The sequence below is a fragment of the Pongo abelii genome, chromosome 19 (assembly GCF_028885655.2).
Source record: "Pongo abelii isolate AG06213 chromosome 19, NHGRI_mPonAbe1-v2.0_pri, whole genome shotgun sequence".
Taxonomy (NCBI): domain Eukaryota; kingdom Metazoa; phylum Chordata; class Mammalia; order Primates; family Hominidae; genus Pongo; species Pongo abelii.
Window position 1 is genome coordinate 6264190 of NC_072004.2, and position 22805 is coordinate 6286994.

The 22805-nt window shown below is 49.9% G+C and overlaps 1 protein-coding gene across 2 annotated transcripts; it reads right to left on the reverse strand.

Annotated features, from left to right (window-relative positions):
• Nucleotides 1-3759: 3759 nt before the first annotated feature.
• On the reverse strand, nucleotides 3760-15555 carry AIPL1 (aryl hydrocarbon receptor interacting protein like 1). 2 transcript variants are annotated; one of them, XM_002826916.4, is made up of 6 exons: nucleotides 15108-15555; nucleotides 14025-14204; nucleotides 8300-8488; nucleotides 6869-7045; nucleotides 6603-6744; nucleotides 3760-5822 (listed from the first exon to the last, which is right to left on the reverse strand). In XM_002826916.4, the coding sequence occupies exons 1-6, from the start codon at nucleotides 15201-15203 to the stop codon at nucleotides 5476-5478; spliced, it is 1131 nt and encodes a 376-aa protein (XP_002826962.3). In that variant the 5' UTR covers nucleotides 15204-15555; the 3' UTR covers nucleotides 3760-5475. The 2 variants fall into 2 exon arrangements, with proteins under 2 accessions (XP_002826962.3, XP_009249474.3); XM_009251199.3 differs by lacking the exon at nucleotides 8300-8488.
• Between the last annotated feature and the right edge of the window lie 7250 nt (nucleotides 15556-22805).

Below are 22805 nucleotides of genomic sequence, written 5' to 3' on the forward strand. Positions count from 1 at the left end.
CCGGATGCAGGCCAGGCCCTTAGACGTCACTTCTGTTTATACCTTCTCCCAGCAGGTGGCCCTGCCATGGAGGGCATCAACTGAGGCTGTGGGAGGCAGCCGTGCCCCAGGGGGCTGGAATATGCCAGCTCTAATGCCCATTTTTAGCAGCTGGGCTTAAGTTCAAATTCTGCCCACACCCCTGAGGACCTGGAGTCACCGTGTGTGTTCTCAGCCTCCTCGGCTCTCCTCTGCTCCCTGCATCCTGGTGGAGATGTGATACCTGCTCAGGCAGGGTCTTGGCAGCCAACAGGTGGCTTATGCAAACGGAGTAGCCACAGAAGCCAAATGAAGATGCGGGAGGGATTGAGAAGCCAGCAAGGAATGGAGGGAGCTAGCAAGGACGAGCAGGGGTGGGAAGCCATTGCCATGCTGAGGCTGCAGGACCTGGGGGAGGCACTGCTTGGAGACCAGTGAGAGCCGTGGCTCGGGGCACCTGCTGTGACCACAGGTAAAAGAGCACAACCCCTGCCAGACCGCAGCCCAGCAAGGAGGGAATCAGAAAAGCAAATGGCCCAGCGCCCTCCTCCTGCAAGCAGGTCTCCTGCTGCTGCCTCCTGCCGGCCAAACCCAACGGGAAGGCAGAGGGCACGGGAGCTGAGACATCTGTAGGCTGAGCCTCCAGGGCACCGACCAGCAAGGCAGAGGACAGATCGGAGACCCACAGAGACTAAGCGGCAGTGGTGGGCTGTATAATGCACCCCCTGAAAGATGCCCACATTTGAATCCCCAGAGCCTGTGGATAGGTTACTTTTTTTTTTTTTTTTTTTTTTTTTTGAGACGGAGTCTTGCTTCTTCACTCAGGCTGGAGTGCAATGGCAAAATCTCCACTCACTGCAACCTCCGCCTCCCAGGTTTAAGCAATTCTCCTGCCTCAGCCTCCCCAGCAGCTGGAATTACAGGCACGTGCCAGCACCCCCGGCTAATTTTTGTATTTTTGCTAGAGACAGGGTTTCACCATGTTGGTCAGGCTGGTCTCGATTTCCTGACCTCAAGTGATCCGCCCACCTCAGCCTCCCAAAGTGCTGGGATTACAGGCGTGAGCCACTGCGCCTGGCAGGTTACTTTCTAAGGCAAAGGAATTTTGCAGCTGTGATTACATTAAGGGCCTTGAGGTGGGGAGGTGAGCCTGGATTACCTGGCAGGTGGGGGCAATGTAAGCACAAGGGTCCTTATAAGAGGGAGACAGGAGGGTCAGGGACCCGCAGAAGCCTCATGATGACGGAAGCAGAGGGACGCAGAGTGGAAGATGCTCCATTGCTGCCTTTGAAGGGGCCACAAGGCAAGGAATGCAGGCAGCCTCTAAAAGCTGAAACAGGCAGGAAAGAAAACAGACTCTCCCCTCCGGCCTCCGGAAAGAACACAGTCCTCCCAACCCGTTTTAGAATCCCTGACCTCTGGAACTATAAGAGAATACGTGTGTGTTGTTTTAAGCCATTAAGTCTGCAGTAATTTGCTGCATCCACCATGGGAAACTATTACCCCTGCACAATACCCGAGGAAGGGGGTGTCCCTCGGGCCACTCAGCCCCTTACTGCCGACCCAAAGGACTCCCTGGTCTCAGGGTGTCTGTCAACTCCAGAGGTCAGTATGGTGGCTCCTAGCTGGGAGCAGATGCCTTGGTTTGGTTAACTAGTAATGATTCCTGAGGACGTGCCAGGAATCAAAGGGGGCTGCAAAACCTGCACAAGGTCGTTTCGTGCTGATCCTTCCAACTGCTCCCAAACAAAGGCTTTTGGCATTGCCCCAGGTTGCTGCCTGATATAAGTTTCACATTCTCTCCTTTAAAAAAAAAAAAATGCATCATACCCACATATGAAGTATCCGGTGAAGGAGGCAGCACAGTGTAGAAAAAAAAAAAAAAAGAAAGAAAAGAAAAGAAAGCCCCAGCCCAGACTCCTGGAAACCTGATGCTAATCCTGGAGCTACTGCCCCTCTCTAAGCCTCAGTTTCCCCATCTGTACAAGGGGTTGGGACTGAGTTGCCTCCAAGGACCTAGTTTGCTGGCAGCCTCATTCCATAGTTCTAAATGCCTCCTTCCCTGTCACCAGCTTGCCTGATCTGGTGACCTGCAGCGGTCAGGGATGGTCAGGGCTGATGGAGAACTGCCACATCCGGAGCCCAAAGCGGCCATCGCCTGCCCTGGGGACCTGTCTGCTTGTTCTCTGCTGCCCCCTGCTGGCAACTTGAAAACAAAGCCTTCCGGCTGGATCTCGCGGAAAGAAGCCCTTGGAAGAGAGGCCCTGCAACCTATTGCAACTGCCCGCCCAGACCTGGCCAGCCACGCCCTTCCTTTAGGCTGGTTTTCAGGGAGCAGAAGGAAGCCCATGTTGCAACCAGAGCCCTGGATGGGAGGCTGCCTGCATCTCTCCCCATGTCTGCCTCCCGCCTCCTCTGCACTAGGAAGATGGGGTGTGGTATGCGGCAGTTTCTGAACAGTTGTTCTACTGGCCCAGCCTCTGCCTTTGGAGGATCGTAACCATAGGACAAGGGTCCCTGTGCACCCTCTCTCCAGGGTATCTCCCACCACATGCTATGGGCTTCCTGGTCCCTATCCCCTTTTTCCTGTTTTCAGACATCCAGAGGCATCAGAAGGGGAGCTGTCCACACAGGATGAGCCAGACAGGACCAAGCCCGAGCATAGGCTGCATTCGGGCCCCCATCCTGCCAGGGAGCCCACAGGCCACGTTCTCACCACAAATGAGGTGGGGACCCTCGCTGCTCGTTGTCCCCAAAAGAAAGGGTAGCTGGTAGGACAGCTACATTCAGACAATGGACAGGGCAAAGGAGACTGGGAAGTCTGCGGGCCACAGTCCCTGGCCCCCAAATAATGCCCCTTGCCGGGCCCCTCATCTGTTTCTGAGCCACACTCGACTCTGGCTGCCCAGACAACATCCAGGCCTTTCCCCACAGGCAGCGCTGCCAGGAGGCAGCAGTGAAGGTTCCCTTGGCTCTCTGGCCCCAGCCTCCCTCCCTGTTCCACCTTCTGCAGCTAGAGGGACTCGCTTTGGCCTCAGGACACTCCTGCCTTGCTCCCTCTGCAGGCCATAACATCCCCTTCCTCTGACCTCTTCTAAAATCTCCTCTCTCACGTGGTTACTTCATACTATGGCCCGTTGGACCACTGAGCCTAATCATCCGCAAATTGGAACCCCTGTTCTTCAAGGGCGGGAAGGCTTACACATCAAACCTTCTAGTACTGCAAGAAAAAAGGAAGAAGAGGCCAGGCGCGGTGGCTCACGCCTGTAATCCCAACACTTTGGGAGGCCGAGGTGGGCAGATCACCAGAGGTCAGGAGTTTGAGAGCAGCTGGCCAACATGGTGAAACCCCGTCTCTACTAAAAATACAAAAAATTAGCCAGGCACAGTGGCACACACCTGTAATCCCAGCTACTCAGGAGGCTGAGGAATGAGAATCGCTTGAACCTGGGAGGTGGATGTTGGAGGTTGCAGTGAGCAGAGATCATGCCACTGCACTCCAGCCTGGGCAACAGGGTGAGACTCCATCTCAAAAAAAAAAAAAAGAAAAATGAAAAAAAGAGGAGAAGAAGAGAAGAAAAACAGAAAACACTGCCATGTTAAAATATACATCATCACCCCAGATGCCAGAAATATCCTCATTCTGGTGTCCCAGGGGTCACGAAATTGGAACCACAGAGAAAGCAATGCAGTAGAAGCATCGCGCCGAGCCCTGTGGGGAAACACACCTACACAGCCATAATCATGCAAATGCTGTTTATTGACGTTCAGATTGTAGAGTCAACCTATGGACAAAGCACAGAAGATTTAGTTTTGCTTACAGAGCAGAAGGTAGATGTTAACAACAGGGATGATGGAAAAGTAAAGTACATCAGAACTTTAGGATACAGTTAGCGCTGGGGGAACCCCTGCTGGGTGGAGACAAGCTTTGGGGCAGAAGAGAAGCCCAGGAAGGCCTTGGCAGTTGACTACGTGGCCCTGGGCCGGATACTCCGTCGCCCCCCTGCCTCATCCCACACACCTGGGTAGTGCTAGAGGATGTCGCTGGTGTGATAGCCCCTCCTCGTACCCATCCTTTAGGGAGGACAAAGAGGAGGGAGAGAGTTGGAAGGGGAAGGTCCCAACGCTGCCATGCTCATCAGACACAGAAGGAGGTCACCAGCCTGAGGTAGGCGGTGGGGCTTGGACACCAGACTAACTTGAAGATGAGCTAAAACAAGGGCGAGTGGAAGCAGCTTTCCCTAAGGCATGCCCCCCAGGGTGCCATGTCAGTTTACCATTGCCAAGGCAACACCCGGGCCTACCCTTTTCCATGGCAACCACCCTTTTCCATGGCAAAAACCCCAGGACCCAGAAGTTACTACCCCTTCCCTAGAAACCTTTGTATATGCCGCTCCTTAATCTACATGTAATTAAAAGTGGGTATAAATCTGACTGCAGAACTGCCCTGAGATGCTGCTCCCTGCCTATGGGGTAGCCCTGCTCTGCAGGACAGTCACAGAGCTGCAACACGGCAGCTTCAATACAGCTGTTTTGGTTTTGTTTTTTGTTGTTGTTGTTTTGTGTTTTTTGAGATGAAGTTTTACTCCTGTTGACCAGGCTGGAGTGCAATGACATGATCTCAGCTCACTGCAACCTCCGCCTCTCAGGTTTGAGTGATTCTCCTGCCTCAGTCTCCCAAGTAGCTGGGATTATAGGCGCCTGCCACCACGCCCAGCTAGTTTTTTTTGTATTTTTAGTAGAGATGAGGTTTCACCATGTTGGCCAGGCTGGTCTGGAACTCCTGACCTCAGGTGATCCACCCGCCTCGGCCTCCCAAAGTGCTGGGATTATAGGCGTGAGCCACTGTGCCCGGCCACAGCTGTTTTCTTCTACCCTACCACTGGCGCTCCCCTTTGAAATCTTTCCTGCAGGAGGCCAAGAACCCTCTCAGGCTAAGCTCCAATGTCGGGGCTTGCCCACCCTACATCAAGACCCACTAAAGTCAGTGGGATTCTAGAGAGTTCTAAGCGTCCTGCATAAAGTTACAAAAATCACCAAGAGATGACCTCCAAATATAACTATCCAAAATGGGGAGACAGGGAGGGGTATCAGGGATGAGAAGGCTCAGAGCATCAAATCCTCATTTGTCATTGACACGGGGTAAAATCGAGAAACTGATTTAAACAGATTGCTTGGAAATAGAGAAAACTACCAGAAGAATTAAAAACAGGGTCAATTAAAACCACGGCACAGAAGGAATGAGAGGGGTAGGGGAGAAAACTACTTTTATTAATAAGCTCTTCTGTACCCTTCGGATTTTTTCTTTTTTTTTACCATGGGTGTGTCTGGCTTTGATTTCAAAAATTAACTTTAAATTTTAAAAAGTGACACCACGATCCTGGTCAATCGAACCAGAAGTGACCAGGCCACTTGCTCCCTACCTGAGTGTCAGGCTGACTGTGGGCCTCAGGGGGGTCAGTGCTGCAGTGAGTGCCCTGGGGACGGGGGTGGCTCTGTGCGTGTCTCTGCAGGTGGCCCTGCAGGCAACTCTGCAGATGGTGCTGTGGGTGGCTCTGCAGGTGGCTCTGCGGGTGGCTCTGCGGGAGGCTGCGTGGCACCCTGGCTCAGCATGTTCTGGCAGCGCAGCCGCTCCTCCTCCTGCTTCTCCGCCATGCGGTTCTCCAGCAGCCTCAGCTCCCTGCGCACCGCCTTCTGCATAGACGGCTCCAGCTCCAGCACTTTCTGGAGGTCTGCCTTGGCCTCAGCCTCATTCCACACCTCTGCATGAGCCCGGGCACGCACGTAGTAGGCCTTCACGATGCCTGTGGGGAGCAGGGCGCATCCAGCTACAGCTCCCTTCCCAGCCTCAGAGGCAGCCCCTGCCCAGCTGGGACTCACCAGCCTCCAAGACTCTTAGCCCCACATGATCCTTAACCTCTCTGTATCCCCCATCCCTCGGTTTTTTCAACTGTAAGATGGAGATGATGATCATAATAGCAATACCTCCTCCTCTCCTTTTCAAGGCCCTGTGACTAATTTTATATTCATAACTTTGTTTTATTTTTCTTATAGACGCTACCTAAATTAGATAACCTTCAGGCCCTTTCCCTGCACCTCCCCCATATGGTGATTATGAGGATTATGAGGATTAAATGAGATAATAAACGCAGATGACGTGTGCCTGATGCATGAGCTAGGGGCGGATGTTGTTGCTGTGAGCACTATTCGAGCATTAAGTCAATACTAGTACTGACGGTGCCATATCCTTGCAACACCAGTACTAGTATTGACATCATAATATTTTTCTCTATATTGAATGCCCCTCTTTTTTAAAAGCCTGTTTACCATTCCACTGAAATCACAAGCTTGGTGAGCTTCCTGGGTAAGTGTTCAAACACATTAAAATAAAGGGCTGCCCTGCGCCAAGCACTGCCCTTCCATCACCCACGATTCAGTTACACACTCGGGGAAACCCAGCTTGGTGGAGACAAGGTTTGGTGCCCTGGTGGGGTGGAAAGAAAAGTCCAGGAAGGCTATGGCAGGTGTCTCCGTGGCCCTGGGCTGGGCGCCCCCTCACTGCCCGCCCCTGCAGCCCCGCACACCTGGGTGGTGCCGGAGAATGTCACTGGTGTGCTCCAGCACCTCGTAGTACTCCTCCTTCTTCAGCAGGCACTGGCAGTAGTTGAGGATCAGAGTATTGATCATCTTCTCCAGCTTCAGCCACTGGACCTCCCATGGCTTCTCCTGCCCAGGGAGAAGGTCAGCCATGACCTCAGGCGGCTACCCAACCCCCGCCCCACCCTGGCCAGCACTGGGCAAGTCCCCCAGAGTCAGCCCCACTTCCCACCCCTGGCCAGTGGCCTCTGACCTTGGTCTGCAGGTTCCTTAGGCAGATGATGGCCTCCTGGTACTTGGAAGAGGCCTCCTCGTAGCGGCCCAGCTTGAAGAGCCGATTTCCCTCTCCATGGAGGACGGGCACTGCCTTCATCTTCTCATGATTGCTCAGGTTCCAGGTCTCCCTCTGGTAATCACTCGGGGCATCAACCTGGCCCCAGAGCTGCAGGTCAGTGAGGCAGGGACCCCAGGGGCCTGCACCCCATCAGGGACCCGAAAAACAAGACCCTGTGGCACATCTCCCTGAAGTCATGCTTGCTGTTCAAGCGCATACAGACAAGGGAAAGAAGCAACAACGCCGAAAACCCTGCCCTAAATCAATGCCTTTGTGCAAACTAGGAAAAGGTGCCCGTTCATCAAGACACTTCACTTCTAATATTCAGAAAATTGTCACGAATACTCATTTTGTTAGAACAATACACTATTGCCATCTGCTGGAAACTTGTCATTATGGAAATACCAATATACAATGTCTATAATGAGCACCTTGGAGGAGATGCCGGTGCACCTTGTGCAGTGCACAGACCACACAACTGTGACAGCAAGCCTGTAAGGGCCCTTGGTTGACACAGTTCTTATTTTATTTTTATTAATCCACATAGCTCTCAGGCTGAGCCTCAGTCTTGGCCATAAGCTGAGTCCTGACCTGACCTTGACCCTGGCCCTAACCCTCTCTCACCAATCCACAAACACGCGCTGTCAATCACTCTGGGGCTCTGGGTGGGAGGATGTGGGGAGTTCCATGCAGCCTTTCCCGCCACTGGGGAACCAAGTCTGAACCCACAAACCACAGGAAACAAGGAGGAGGTTATAATCTCCAACTCTTGAGAATGAAAGTGGAAGTGGATAAAATGCCTCCACAATGAAAATGAATCACATTTTTAAAAAGTGGTTCCAAGTGGACTTTTTTTTTTTTTTTTTTTTGAGATGGAGTCTCACTCTGTCACCCAGGTTAAAATGCACTGACATGATCTCGGCTCACTGCAACCTCCACTTCCCAGGTTCAAGCAATTCTCATGCCTCAAATTCCCGAATAGCTGGAATTACAGGCATGCACCACCACACCCGGTTAATTTTTGTGTTTTTAGTAGAGACGGGGTTTTACCATGTTGGCCAGGCTGGTCTCGAACTCCTGACCTCAGGTGATCCAACCCCCTCGGCCTCCCAAAGTGCTGGGATTACAGGCGTGGGCCACCATGCCCAGCACCAAATGGACTTTTCTTGTGGAAAAATCAGAGGACTTTTTTTTCAAATTCGTCTTCTCCCATGGCTTATGAACCCTTTCTTGTTATCTAAAGAGAAACAGTGCACTGTCCGGTGGCCAGTGGGGTGGGGGTGCCCGTGATGCCCACTGTCCCTCTCTGGTACTGGCACAGCCCTCCAGCCCTGCCAACCCCAGCCCCACCTGCAGCAGCTCGATCACAAAGATCAGAGGCTGAGGCTCCTTCTGCAGCTCGTCCAGGTCCTCGTAGCCCAGCGTGTGGTAGGCGAACATATTGGCCAGCCCGCATGTGTGCACGTGCCACTCTGTGGGATCCTTGCCCTGGGCCATCTGCCGCAGGCTCCGGGACAGGATGGGGTAGACCCCCGTGTGCTGTGGGGAGAAACAGATGGATGACATCCCGGCTACCTGCTCAGAGCTAGGTGGGCCACAAAAGGCCTCCACTCAGAGCCCCTCCTGGCAGGAATCCTGCTCCCTCACTATCCCACTAATACTAACTGTGGTTAACTGTGTGCCAAGCAAAGCACTTCACACTGTTATGAGCCCCTTCAATCCTTACGACAATTCAAGGGAGGCACTATTATCCCCATTTTACAGATGGGGAAACTACAGCCCAGAGAGGCAAAGCAACTTGCTTAAGGTCACACAGCTAGGAAATGACGCAGTCAGGATTCAAACCTGGCTCCAGAGGCCATATGCTGTTAGCCTCCAGCTGCCTCTTCTGGCCCTTGTGGTCCACTGTAACACATCTCTGCCCCAAGAAAACCCTGAGCTCTGCAAAGCCTATGACTCGCAGGAAGGGCAGTGTGGGGTAGTGGAAGGAGCAGGACTCCAGGGTCCAAGAGAGTCGCTTTGGTGTCCTGGCAGTGCTGTAGGTTAGCAGTGAGCCCAGGTCTCTGCACTTCTCTGAACCTCAGTTCCCGGGGTTGCTCCTGTTCGGTATTAGGGCTGCTGTAGGGATTAAATGAGATGGTGCAGATATAGTTCTGGCTCATCACAGCTTCAGCCAGCACAGGAGCTGAGTTTGCCACCCTTGGGATAAAGGAGGGCTGGGAAAATCAGCCGTGCGGCCTCAGCGAGGCCTGCTGTGTGTATGCTGGGCCCCAGTTTCCCCAACTAGGCTCCCTGAGAACCCATCTCCTTGGACCAGCTTCTGAGATGACTCAGCACTGGCCCCACATGCAACATGGGAAGTGAAGGGGCTGAAACTCTGTGCAGCAGTTCAGCTCTGCCTCCAGGTCACCAGCACAGAGACAGAGGTCAGCCTGCCCACCCCACCGGCCGGGATTAGCCCGAAATGCCTTCTGCCTCTTTATGGAAGAGGCAAGCAGATGGCTGTTGAGCCTGTTAGGATTAGAGCTGGACCAAGGGAGGGAGAGGCCCCAGAACCAGCTTACTGCAGGGAGGGGCCACCTCTGGCCCTGACTCAGCAGCCCGCAGCTCAGCACCCCATGGCTCCCAGCAAGCTGAGTGTGTTTTTGTGGCCGCAAAGCACACTGCCCTCACTTATTTATGTCATGGCACTGGCTGACCTGCATTACAATTGTTTAGCTGTCTGCTCCTCCTGCAGAATTCAAGTTCCCTAAGGGCTAGGGGCTTTGCTTGTTTCATTCCTAACATACAGCACAGGCCAAATCAGGTGCCCAGTGAATGTTTTCTAACTAGATAGGTAGGTAGGTAGATAGATAGATAGATAGATAGATAGATAGATAGATAGATAATAGATACACGAATGATAGGAGATAGATAGAAGATGATGGATGCATGCATAGTAATGGAAGACTGGATTATGAATGAAGACTGGTTGAAGGGAAGAATGGATGAATTGATGCCTGGGCAGGTGGGTGGATGGATAAGAGGTGGATGTGCAGGTGAAGAACTAACTCTAGAAGGGGTGTGTGTGTGTGTGTGTGTGCGCATGCACGTGCACACAATCACGGCAGCCATGGGCTGGGGTGAGGAGATGTGGGGAGCATGGAGATTGGGAAAACCCATAGTTACTATGGGTACAGTGGCTCATGCCTGTAATCCTGGCACTTTGGGAGGTCAAGGCAGGTGGTTCACCTGAGATCAGGAGTTCGAGACCAGCCTGGCCAACATGGTGAAACCCCGTCTCTACTAAAAATACAAAAATTGGCCTGGTGTGGTGGCAAGCACCTGTAATTCCAGCTACTCGGGAGGCTGAAGCAGGAGAATCGCTTGAACCTGGGAGGCAGAGGTTGCAGTGAGCCAATCCCATACCATTGCACTCCAGCCTGGGCAACAAGAGCGAAAGTCCGTCTCAAAAAAAAAAAAAAAAAAAACAGTTACCAGCCTGTGATATGGGCAATGCACTCATGTGACTATCAACATGGAAAAAGGAACACAGACTCCACAGGAAACAAAGAGCCACGCCCACATTACTAGAATGACAACAGCTTGTGGTTTTGCAAACAACAAATCAATCAACTAATCAAGAATTTATTGACAGCCTTCTATGCACTCAGCTGTCATGTGTTAGCAAACATGTATCCTATGGACAGGGGGCTGTTAGTGGCAGCCAAGCCTTGCCTCACATATGGCATGAATTAAAGTACAGGAGCCCCTCACGCTAAGCAAAGTCAATAGATATATTTTTAAACTAACTGAAATCACAAAGAAGCCAATTTTTTGAAGGCTTGACTTGATAAAAAATAAAACAGATTTTAAGATAAAAACATCAGAATGAAGAAAAACACAGGGACTGCTACAAAGGAAAGATGTTCAACAAATATTTGCTACATGAATGGATAAATGGATAACATGTTGAGTGGGATCACCTACTGGCAGAGGATGGCGCTGCAGCCCAGCTCTATTAGACACTGTGAGAAATGTGTGTAGGATGAAGAAGGAACCAGGCATCTCACCCAGATCTTTTCCCTTAACTTGTCTGAGCCATTGCAAGTTATGTTCCCTTTTGGAGTCTTAAGTTTCCCATCAGTAAAGTGAAGAAGTTAATCTCAAATTTTTTCTAGGCTGGACATGGTGGCTCACGCCTGTAATCTCAGCACTTTGGGAGGCCGAGGCAGGCAGATCACTTGAGGTCAAGAGTTCAAGACCAGCTTGGTCCAACATGATGAAACCCCATCTCTACTAAAAATACTGAAAAAAAAAAAATAGCCAGGTGTGGTGGCAGGCACCTGTAATCCCCAGCTACTCAGGAGGCTGAAGTGGGAGAATCATTTGAACCTGGGAGGCAGAGGTTCCAGCAAGCCAAGATCGTGCCACTACACTCCAACCTGGGTGACAGAGTGAAACTCCATCTCAGAAAAAAAAAAAAAAAAAAATTCTAGTTCAAAATAATAGCTCTCATTTTTAATTGCCCTGTATTATGATTCACCCTCATATGTTATATCATGTAATCTCCAAAACAACCCCTTAACTTAGAGTTTTGTTTATTTATAAATGAAGGAATAGAGTAGCAGACAGAAGACAGGACTTCCTCAGGTCACACAAATAATGAAAGACAAAACAGAGTTCAAATTGTCCCCAAAATGCTCATTTAAAAGGTCAGTGGCCTCTGATGAAATAATGAGTCTGGGTATCTGCCACCAATGGTGAAAGTCTAGGGGAACTTTGGAATGGATGAATCAAGCTGTCAACACCTAAACCCACCAATCACTCTTAACATCACTATAAGAGAGTCAACCAAGTATGATGTACGTCTCCCAAAGGGAAGTATATGGTACATCCATGGCAGACTTTTGAAAAAGAGAGAGAGAGAGAGAAGAATCTGAATCTTATCAGGTCCTCTAGACCCCACTTTCAATTTATCAAAAATGTGGGGAATAGAGGAGCACGTTAGACAATTCCATGGCAAAGCAACCAGGAAAATCAGAATGTGGGACTTCTACAGGACAAATGACCCAGTTCCTTCAACATTTCCATGTCAAGGAAGAAAAGAAGAAAAGAAGGAGGCTGGGCGCGGTAGCTCATGCCTGTAATCCCAGCACTTTAGGAGGCAGAGGCGGGTGGATCACAAGGTCAAGAGATCAAGACCATTCTGGTCAACATGGTGAAACTCTGTCTCTACTAAAATACAAAAAATTACCCAGGCGTGGTGGCGGGCACCTGTAGTCTTGGGAGGCTGAGGCAGGAGGATCTCTTGAACCCAGGAGGCTGAGGTTGCAGTGTGCCAAGATCATGCTACTGCACTCCAGCCTGGCAACAGAGCAAGACTCCGTCTCAAAAAAAGAAAGAAAGAAAAGAAGGAAGTAGACCTATAGATAAAAAGGGACTTGAGAGATGCATCAACAAAGCACTATGCAGAGACTTTGTTTGTTTGGTTGTTGATTTAAACAAACCAAACTCATTCATTTATAAACAATAAAAGGAGTCAACCAAAGAAAATTTAACAGTGACTGGATATTAGATGGCTTTAAGGAATTACTGAACTTTTTAAAAGATTTCATAATGATACAATGGTAAAGTTTTTTTAATATCCTTTTTTTTTTTTTTTTTTTAAGATGGAGTCTCACTCTGTCACCAGACTGGAGTTCAGTGGCATGATCTCAGCTCACTACAACCTCCGCCTCCCGGGTTCAAGCAGTTCTCATGCCTCAGCCTCCTGAGTAGCTGGGATTACAGGCACCCACCACCACTCCTGGCTAATTTTTGTATTGTTAGTACAGACAGGGTTTCACCATGTTGGTCAGGCTGGTCTCGAACTCTTGACCTCGTGATCTGCCCGCCTCAGTCTCCCAAAGTGCTGGGATATCCTCATATTTTAGAGATACAAATTTTAGTATTTACAGATGAAATGATATGGTGTCTGGCATTTGGTTTAACCATGCTGGACAAAGAAGCAAAGTGGGTGGGTTGGGAGATGAAGCAACACCAGCCGCGGGTTGATGGTGGCCGGCACTGGGTGATGGATACTTGTAAGTTCATTATTCTTTCTGTTGACTTTTGTATATGTTTGAAAGTTCCCATAAGAAACGTTGCCTAAAGGTCAGTGAGTTTTGCCATAAGGCAAGGAAGCTAACTTATAAGAGTAATTTACGGAGTGCTGTAAATAGGAGGGCAAACTTGCAATGTGAGGAGGAGGGCAAAAAAGTCACCAATGCTGCTCTAATCATGCTGTATAAAATCTCCAGGTCTAATCATGCTGTATAAAAAGCAAGGACTTGGCCGGGCAAGATGGCTCATGCCTATAATTCCAGCACTCTGGGAGGCCGAGACAGGAGGATTGCTTAAGCCTAGGAGTTTAGGACCAGCCTGGCCAACGTGGTGAAACTGTCTCTACAAAAAATACAAAAACGAGGTGTGGTGGTGCGCCTGTAGTCCCAACTACTTGGAAGGCTGAAGTGGGAGGATCACCTGAGCCTGGGAAGTTGAGGCTGCAGTGAGCCATAATTACGCTACTGCACTCCAGCCTGGGTGACAGGGCGAGACCCTATCTCTCTCTCTCTCTCTCTCTCTCAGAGTTGAGGCTGCGTGGGCCATAATTACACTACTGCACTCCAGCCTGGGTGACAGGGTGAGACCCTATCTCTCTCTCTCTCTCTCTCAAAGTTGAGGCTGCAGTGGGCCATAATTACGCTACTGCACTCCAGCCTGGGTGACAGGGTGAGACCCTATCTCTCTCTCTCTCTCTCACACACACACACACGCACACACATACACACAAATGTGAGGACTGTGAAGTGGGCCAGCTCACTCCTGCTGGGCATACCTCTGCTCCCCACCAGCCAGCCACAGCATGGTCACCCCGTCCAGCCCTTGTTCCCTCCATCTTCACATGCACAGCGGTGGGGAATAAGGTTGCAGGACTGGCTTTGCAGAGCTTCGCTTGAGTCCCAGCTTTCCCGAAACACAGCAGCCCCGCAAAGTGGGTGGGTGAGCACCGAAGAGACTAGTCCCAGGGGACAGGCACACAGGGCCTACTTACGATGGTGTCACACCAGAACTCGGCCACCTCGTGCACCCGCATGGAGGTGAGCAGGATCTCCCAGACCTCGAGCTTGAACATGTTTCCGATGATGATGTGCATGGGCTGGCCCACCTGCCGGCTGTCGTCGATGACCGTTCGCTCCTCATCACATTTCATGGTGCGGAAATGAAAGATCACCTGGTCACCGAGACGGTGCACTATGCTCTAGACACACCGCTCAAGGTCTGGCAGAAGCCACCCCCTTGCCACCGACACCCAGGGCTGTCCCCAGGGTCGGCTCACTCAGTTCACCCCATCAGATGCCTCAGACCCCTGGAGCACCTCCACCCTTCCTGCACCCCCCAGGGAGGAGGGACCCACCCCTCCCTACGGACCCCATTCCACTCCCCACAGCCCTGTGCATCCAGAAATCCTTCCTCAAATAAGCCCGAGTTCTTTTTTTTTCTTTTGAAACAGAGTCTCACTCTGTTGCCCAGATTGGAGCGCAGTGGTATGATCTCGGCTCACTGCAACCTCCACCTCCCGGGCTCAAGTGATTCTCCTGCCTCAGTCTCCTGAGTATCTGAACTGGGATTACAGGCCCCCACATATCCGGCTAATTTTTGTATTTTCAGTAGAGACGGGGTTTCACATGTTGGTCAGGCTGGTCTCGAACTCTTGACCTGATGATCTGCCCATTTTGGCCTCCCAAAGTGCTGGGATTACAGGCGTGAGCCGCCTCGCCTGGCCAAAGCCCGAATTCTGTAGCCACAGACGCACCCTTCAGTCCAGGGAAGCCCAACAGACATTTGGGGACAAATACCAAGACCCCTGGGACCCCCTTTCTTCTCACTCAACATTTAGGGCTCCAGAAAATTCCCAAAAGCCCTTCCCCTCAGCCCATGCTAAAGTTGAATCTGCAAAGTACCAAAAATGCCCCCTGAATGGGTAGACGCTGGGAGCTCCCCGGAAGCCCAGCACTGGGGCTGCCTGGCTGTTTTTCTGGCACAGCTGAAAGCTGTTTACAGTGCCTTGGGGCACACCTGGAATGTGGAAGGCTGCTGTGGGGGACCCTGTCTGCTCCGGAGGGGCCCCACTCACTCGGGATCCGGTGATGAAGTTTGGGAGCTCGCCCGTGCCCCCGTGCAGAATGGTTTTCTTGACCCCTTCCACGTTCAGGAGCAGAGCGGCGTCCATGGCTGCAGGAGAAAGGGAGGTGTCCAGCACAGGCGGAGATAATCTCACCTCCGGGGAAGACACTTAGGCGGCTGAGACTCTGGATTTGCCCAGCCAGGAGGAGTGGGGGGAAGGGCAGACGGTGGGGGCGGTGACCCAGGGGCCCCGGCTTCTCATCAGAGCCACTCGGGCCGGGCCTGTGGTCCACAGGCAACCTTGCCTCCTATGCCATCCACAGCTCCTTCCAGTGATTCTGGGCCCCTGCCCAGGGTTGTGCTAGACTTGGCTTTTGTTCCACCCCAAGAAGCTGAGCCTTCTTTAAGAAGTCAGGGGACCAGGCGCGGTGACTCACGCCTGTAATCCCAGCACTTTAGGAGGCCGAGGCGGGCGGATCACGAGGTCAAGAAATCGAGACTATCCTGGCCAACATGGTGAAACCCCATCTCTACTGAAAATACAAAAATTAGCCAGGGGTGGTGGCAGGCGCCTGTAGTTCCAGCTACTCGGGAGGCTGAAGCAGGAGAATCACTTGAACCAGGGAGACGGAGGTTGCAGTGAGCCGAGATAGAGCCACTGAACTCCAGCCTGGCGATGTGGAGAGAGGCCTGGAGGCCACTAAAGGGGAAAAGGAGGGGAGGCCTGGGCTGGGCCCAGACTCTAAGCCCCTGAGGACCCCAGGCCAGCTGGAGTGGCAGCTGCCCTTTGCCATCCAGCCACCTTCCTACTTTCCCTGTTCCCCCTCCTCTCCCCAGAATCTGCCTTCAGGAGGCCCTGCAATGGTGGCCCAAGGGAAGAGGGGACAGGTTTCTGGCTTGGGAGGGAAGGAAGACGGAGAACAAAAGGCGGGGTGGGTTTGGGTAAAGTTGAGGCTCCCTCCGCAGCCCCGCTCCTGCCTCCCCTGAAAGGTCTGGCTGGGGGAAGGGTGGGTATCCCCTCCCCTTTGGAGGGCCCCCCTTTGGAGGGCCTTAGCCCTGTGCTCTGGGAACCAGGCAGAGTTTATTCAGGGCATCAGGGACGCTCAGAAGGGCTGGGAAACATAAATGCGAAGACCTGGTGTTTGGCACCACCGTGTGGCCAGTTCAAGCTCCTACACCTCCGCACCCTGAGGGCACTGGACTCAGCTCCCCAAAACCATTCTCTTCCTGACACCAGGCTCACTGGTTGCAGAGGGAAGGGGTGCAGGACTCTGCTACAGGGAGCGATAAAAACACTGGACTAAGGAGGCTGAGGTAGGTGGATCACCTGAGGTCAGGAGTTCGAGACCAGCCTGGCCAACATGGTGAAACCCCCGTCTCTACTAAAAATACAAAAATTACCCGGGCATGGTGGTGCGCGCCTGAAATCCTAGCTACTCAGGAGGCTGAGGCAGGAGCCTCGCTTGAACCCGGGAGGCGGAGGTTGCAGTGAGCTGAGTTTTTTGAGACTCTGTCTCAAAAAAACGAAACAAAACAAAAAAATGCAAGACTAGGCTGGGCGCGGTGGCTCATGGCTGTAATCCTAGGACTCTGGGAGCCAAGGCAGGTGGATCACCTGAGATCAGGAGTTAGAGACCAGCCTGGCCAACATGATGAATCCCCATCTCTACTAAAATTACAAAAGTTAGTCGGGTGTGGTGGTGGGCGCCTGTAATCCCAAATACTCAGGAGGTTGAGGCAGGAGAATCGCTTGAACTCAGGAGATGAAGGTTGCTGTGCACCAAGATCGTGTCGCTGCACTCCAGCCTGGGGCATAGAGTGAGACTGTGTCAGAAGAAGAAGAAGAAGGAGAAGGAGAGGAGGAAGAGGAGGAGGAGGAGGAGAAGGGAAGAGGGAAGAGGGAAGAAGAAGGAAGAAGAAGAAGAAGAGGGAGAGGGAGAGGGGGAGAGGGAGTGGGAGAGGGAGGGGGAGAAGGAGAGGAAGAGGAAGAGGAAGAGGAAGAAAGAGGAAGAGGAAGAAGAAGAAGAAGAAGAAGAAGAAGAAGAAGAAGAAGAAGAAGAAGAGGAAGAGGAGACTGGACTGAGCCAGATACAGCTGAGTTCAAAGGGCTGACCCTTTCCTATTTACTGACCTTGTTGCCTTGGATGTCTCTCGTTTTCTCTAACTGCATTTTCCCAACCAAAATGAGAAGATTGACCTCTCCTGCTCCCTCTCAGGGGAAATTGGGAGGGCTGCAGCAGTGAATGGCACCCCGAAATCCAGCACGCCTGAAAGTCTTGCTTCCCATGAGCAGCCATTGGCATAGAGGAGACCAAACCTGGGCCAACCGGTCAGGGCCAGGGAATCCTGGCCAGATCCCCAAGGGTCCAGTCTCCATCCCTGGAAGGCAGAAGGATGCTGAAAACCTTCCCCTCCTCTCTTCCATCCTTTCTCCAGCCACGTGGCAACCTAGAGAGGTCTGCACGCATGGGTAAAATGGATACTTAGTGAAACTAATACAGGAGTTATTAAGAAATAATTTTTAGGCAGATAGTAAGGGTAAAGGTTCATGGTGGAAATTTTCCTGCAATAAAAAACAAGCCCCCAAACCATCTCTTTTCTAACAGAAAAGGCTGCTTAAAGGACCAGGCTGGCAAACCTTGATATGCAAATGCTGGCGATTAGAAACTGGGTTCACTCATATGGCGATTCCTGCTGTCTTTTCCCTGTCACCAGGTGTACCGAGTGTCATGGCCACCTCCAGATAACACTTTGTGTTCAGAACATCATAGCGACCCACATTTGCATATTAAAGGACTAAGGTGGGAAGGCCAGGTATTTTGCGGGGTTTGTAAATGATACACCTGGTCAAACCAATCCCCTGGGCCCTATGGAAATCAGACACCACCTCCTCAGCCTCTTCATATAAGCAGCCACTTCCCACCACCCGCACCCTGAATGGGGGTTTTCTCTTTGTTCAAATCTCCCCTCCCTCTGTCTCTGTATAGGGGAGCTATTCTCTTCTTCCTTCCTTCTTTCTTGCCTATTAAACTTTTCGCTCCTTAAAACCACTCCATGTGTGTCCGTGTCGTTAATCCTATTGGCGCAAGACCAAGAACCCTGGAGTTCCTCCAGTCATCAGAGCCGTATCAAAACTACAAAGGAAAATAAAAGTGTTTATCATAAAAGTCTAAGGAGAGAGGAAGAACACACTTGTCACTTGCAGGTGGCAAGAGTCTGCTTCTGGGATGCTGGCAGTGCTCACCCTTGACCTAGGTGATGGTTACATGGGTGTTGACTTTATAAGTACAGTAAGTCCTCACTTAGTGTCCTTTAGGTTCTTGGAAACTGCAGTCTGAAATGAAAGGACATACATCAGGTCCTCAAATAACATCCTTTCAATCAATGTCATCATTTCGTTATAATGTTGATGAGAAAAAAGGTGGTTTCCTTATATGTCATTTCATTTAAAGTCAGTTTTCTTTTTTTTTTTTTTGAGATGGAATTTTGCTCTTGTCACCCAGGCTGGAGTGCAATGGCATGATCTTGACTCACTGCAACCTCCACCTCCTGGGATCAATCTCCACCTCCTGGGATTCTCCTGCCTCAGCCTCCCAAGTAGCTGGGATTACAGGTGCTTGCCACTTCACCCAGCTATTTTTTTTTTTTTTTTTTTTTTTTTTTTAGTGGATACAGGGTTTCATCACATTGGCCAGGCTGGTCTCAAACTCCTGACCTCAGGTGATCTACCCACCTTGGCCTCCCAAAGTGCTGGGATTACAGGCGTGAGCCACCACGCCCAGCCTAAAGTCAGTTTTCAAACACCTATTGACAGCATTAAGTAAGGACTCACTGTATTCATGACACTAGATTTTATGTCTTAGGCAGTTTTCTATCAGTGATAGAATTCACAGTGAAAAAGATCCAATCGTGTCTCTTCTCACACTTCTTAAAACTCTCCCACTGTTTCCATTGCTTCCCTTTATAGAGGGTCGAAGGGCACACACACATTGCAGAGACGTTTAAACAGTAGAACTGATAGATGTAGCCTGTGGTTGATTGGGGGATGTGGGGGTGAGAAGAAAAGGGGATGTTGAAGCTGATGCCAGGGGGGTTGGTTTCCCTGCTGAGAAGAATGAGGATTCGCTCCTGGTCTGTGCCTGGGGTTGGGCCACAGGCTACAGACTGATGCCTCAGAAACCCTTTGCCCCCTGTCTTAGTTCATTTTCTGTGATTATAACTGAACACCATGAAATGCATAATTTATTTTTTTAAAAAAAGACATTTATTTAGTTCATGGTTCTGGAGGCTGGGAAATCCAAGAGCATGGTGCTGGCATCTGGTGAGGGCCTTCTTGCTACATCATAGCATGGTGGAAGGTATCACATGGTGAGAGGACAAGAGCATGCACATCAGCTCAGGTCTCCGTTCCTCTTCTTGTAAAGCCTCCAATCCTATCACAGGGTCCTACCCTGATAATGTTATCTAATCCTAATTACCCTCCAAAGGCCCCACCCATAAATACCATCAACATATGAATTTGAGGATTCGGTTTCCAACAAATGAAATTTGGGGGACACATTAAAACCATAGCTGCTCCCAAACCAGTCTCCTCATGGACTTTGTTAAAATGTCACTCTAATAACCTACTGCCCTCTTCAAATTCAGCAAAGAGTTGCCACCACCTTCAGGACAAATTTTAAGCTCCTTCTCTGGCCTATAGGCCCTGTCTCTTGCCACCCCATCCCCTACCCTCAGCCCCTGATCTCAGCCCCACCCTTTTTGCCCAGGCTTTCCCCGATCCTAACACTTGACAATAGTCCAGACTCCCAACCATTGGCCCACTAGCTCCTCACTTCAAACACCACACATTCAGGGAAGACTACCCTGACCTCCAGCTCCTGTCAATCTCCCCATCCCCCTTATACCCTGTCACTTCTCCCTAGCACTGCACATTCATGCTATTTTGCCCAATTGTAATTGTTTACAATGATGTGTTTAATGTCTGTGTCTTCCATCAGATTGACAGTTTCAGGAGGTCAAGGAAACTAGTGGAATGTTTGCTCTTGGACAAAGAGCCCCTGGAGAGCAGGGCTGGAGCTCCTCGTTTGTCCCCCTCCCCAACAGAGGCAAGGGTAATGCTGGATTCCCTCCCCGTCCAAAAGCCTCTGCTAGGAAAAAGTGACTGGTTTTTCCTCGTCACCAAGAACAGAAGCCAATGTACCGAACTCTGGACTAGGAGCCTGCTTCCTCTGAGTACAGCCCCCTTCCCTCCCTCCAGCCACCACTCCACGCAAGGCAAAAGGGAAAGGCTTCTCATTCAGAAGAAAATGTTTCTTCCCCTTTTACTTGTTGCCATGGAGACTGTTCATTAACCTGGCCTGCCAGTCACCATTCTGAGTGAGGGAAGAGGGTGGAAAGCTCCAAGCAGGGAGGGCCTCTTTATGCATGCATGCATTCATTGTTTCACCCCCGATCTTAACAAGGTTGTGTAATCTAAGGGTAAGAATTCAAGCTTTGAAGTCAGTCACTGGATTTAAGCTCCAGTTCTGACATTCCACACAATCTTGGACCAGATATTTCACCTGTCTGCATCTCACTTTTGTCATCTGCAATGGAAATAAAAAATGTACCTACTTCAAAGAATTGCTTGAGGATTAAAAAAGAATAAAAAAAGTAAATGCCCTTAGCAGAGCATCTGACACATGGTGAGGGCTCAAAAAATATAAGCTATTATTATGGATGCCTGTGACATGACAGGCACTGGGGAGGCTATTGTGATAAGACACTCCTGTTTGAGAGACTTTGCTTGTTTCTAAATGTTTCACCTTCATAGAATCTTTCCCACACTTTCATCTTAGTTTTCATAGAAACAACTTTTTCTTTTCCCCCTTGGATTTCATTGGTAGAAGACATCAATTAAATTCCTTAATTACAGTAACAAATGCAACTGTTGTAAACAGGTTTGAAAACAAGCATTTCTGACTCTTGATAAACAACTTCACTGTGAGCAAAGTGGACAGGCAAACTACAGCAATATTTTGGAAACCACAACCCATACCCCATTAGTGACTCGTAAAAGAATATAGTGGGTTGTAACCATCAAGGTTTTTTTAAATGAAATAAAAAATAAAATCTCAGGGCATATCACACATAGTCAAGTATTGTTTCATGAAACTTTTGTTTCAGTTCACACGTGTGTGTGTGCTGGGTCTCTTACAGTGAATGCTGGTTCCTTAAGCATGGTGTTCCCTGAGCCAAGATCACACACACACACACACACACACACATTTGTTGCCTGGTTAACTCATTCTCTAGGTCTCAGCTTTAAATAACATAAGTTTTGCATAGTTCTTTGATTAATTGACTATTGGTTATTTGATCCTTTCATGTCTATGTCTCCCCACACACTAGATTTGAGCTCCATGATAGTAAGGAATGTATCTGTTTTGTTGACCTTTGTGGCCCATTTTTTAGCACAGTGCTTAATGGATCACAGGCACCTCTTTGATACAATTTAGAAAGACATGAGAGAGGGAATATGGGCGAGGAGAATGAGAGTTGAGGAGACCAGGGTGACTTCAGCTAGGGTATGTTGATCTAAGATGCCTGCAGCATTCAAGAGGAGATGAGACCCAGGAGGTAGTTGGCTATACATGTCGGATGAGAGGCTCAAGCTGGGGGTGGAGGTGTTAGGGGCTGAGGAAGGCAGTGTGGTGTGGTGGTTAGGCACAGGGACCCTAGCCCTAGACTGATGAAGTTTGAACCCTTGGCCCTGGTGTAGACTAACTGAGTGAAATTTAGGCCCAACCAAATTCTCTATTCTCCGTTTCCTCATCGAGTGTGGGTACAATGAAGATGTCCGTCCATTTTCTGTTGCTATATCTGAATACCACAGACTGCATAATTTATAAAGAAAAGACACTTACTTAGCTCATGGTCTGGAGGATGGGAAGTTCAAGAGCATAGCACTGGCATCTGATCGGCATCTGGTAAGGGTCTTCTTGCTGTGTTGTAACATGGCAGAAGGCATCGCATGGTGAGAGGGCAAAAGCGTGCCTGTCAGCTCAGGTCTCTCTTCCCCTTCTTTTAAAGCCACCAGTACCATCATGGGGGCCCCACCCTGTTTGATCTTATCTAATGCTAATTACCTCCCAAAGGCCTCACCTCATCAACATACTGGACGTTGGGAATGGTAGGTGGAAGGAAGGAATAGGAGAGATTTGTTAAAAGACACAAAGTTACAGCTAAATAGGAGTAATAAGCTTAGTATTCTATAGCACTGTGGGATGACTAGAGTCATCTAGTCATGGTGACTAGAGTGAACAATAATATATAGTTTCAAATAACTAGAAGGAAGATATTGACTCTTACCAACACAGAGAAATGATAATGTTTGAGATGATGAATATGCCAATTACCCAGATCTGATTGCTCTACATTATATGTATCAAAACATCACTATGTGCCCCATAAATGTTTAATTATTACTTGTCAATTTTTAAAAAATTTTTAAAGAAAATTACAAAGTGTATATATATGTGTGTATACACACATATATATAAAGTGATATGTATAAAATTACATACATGTATGGTTTAAAGAATAATAAAGACTGGGCAAGGTGGCTTAAGCTTGTAATCCCAGCACTCTGGGAGGTCAAGGCAGGAGGACTGCTTGAGCCCAGGAGGTTGAGACTGCAGTGAGCCATGATTGTACCACTGCACCT

Bases quoted from the DNA above. Each gene is read 5' to 3' on its own strand.
- AIPL1 (XM_002826916.4), bottom strand. From the start codon at position 15,203: ATGGACGCCGCTCTGCTCCTGAACGTGGAAGGGGTCAAGAAAACCATT. The intron at 14,205-15,107 runs GTGAGTGGGGCC...CTCGGTGACCAG, and splicing joins ACTTCATCACCGGATCCCGA to GTGATCTTTCATTTCCGCAC. The intron at 8,489-14,024 runs GTAAGTAGGCCC...TTCTCCCCACAG, and splicing joins AGTTCTGGTGTGACACCATC to CACACGGGGGTCTACCCCAT.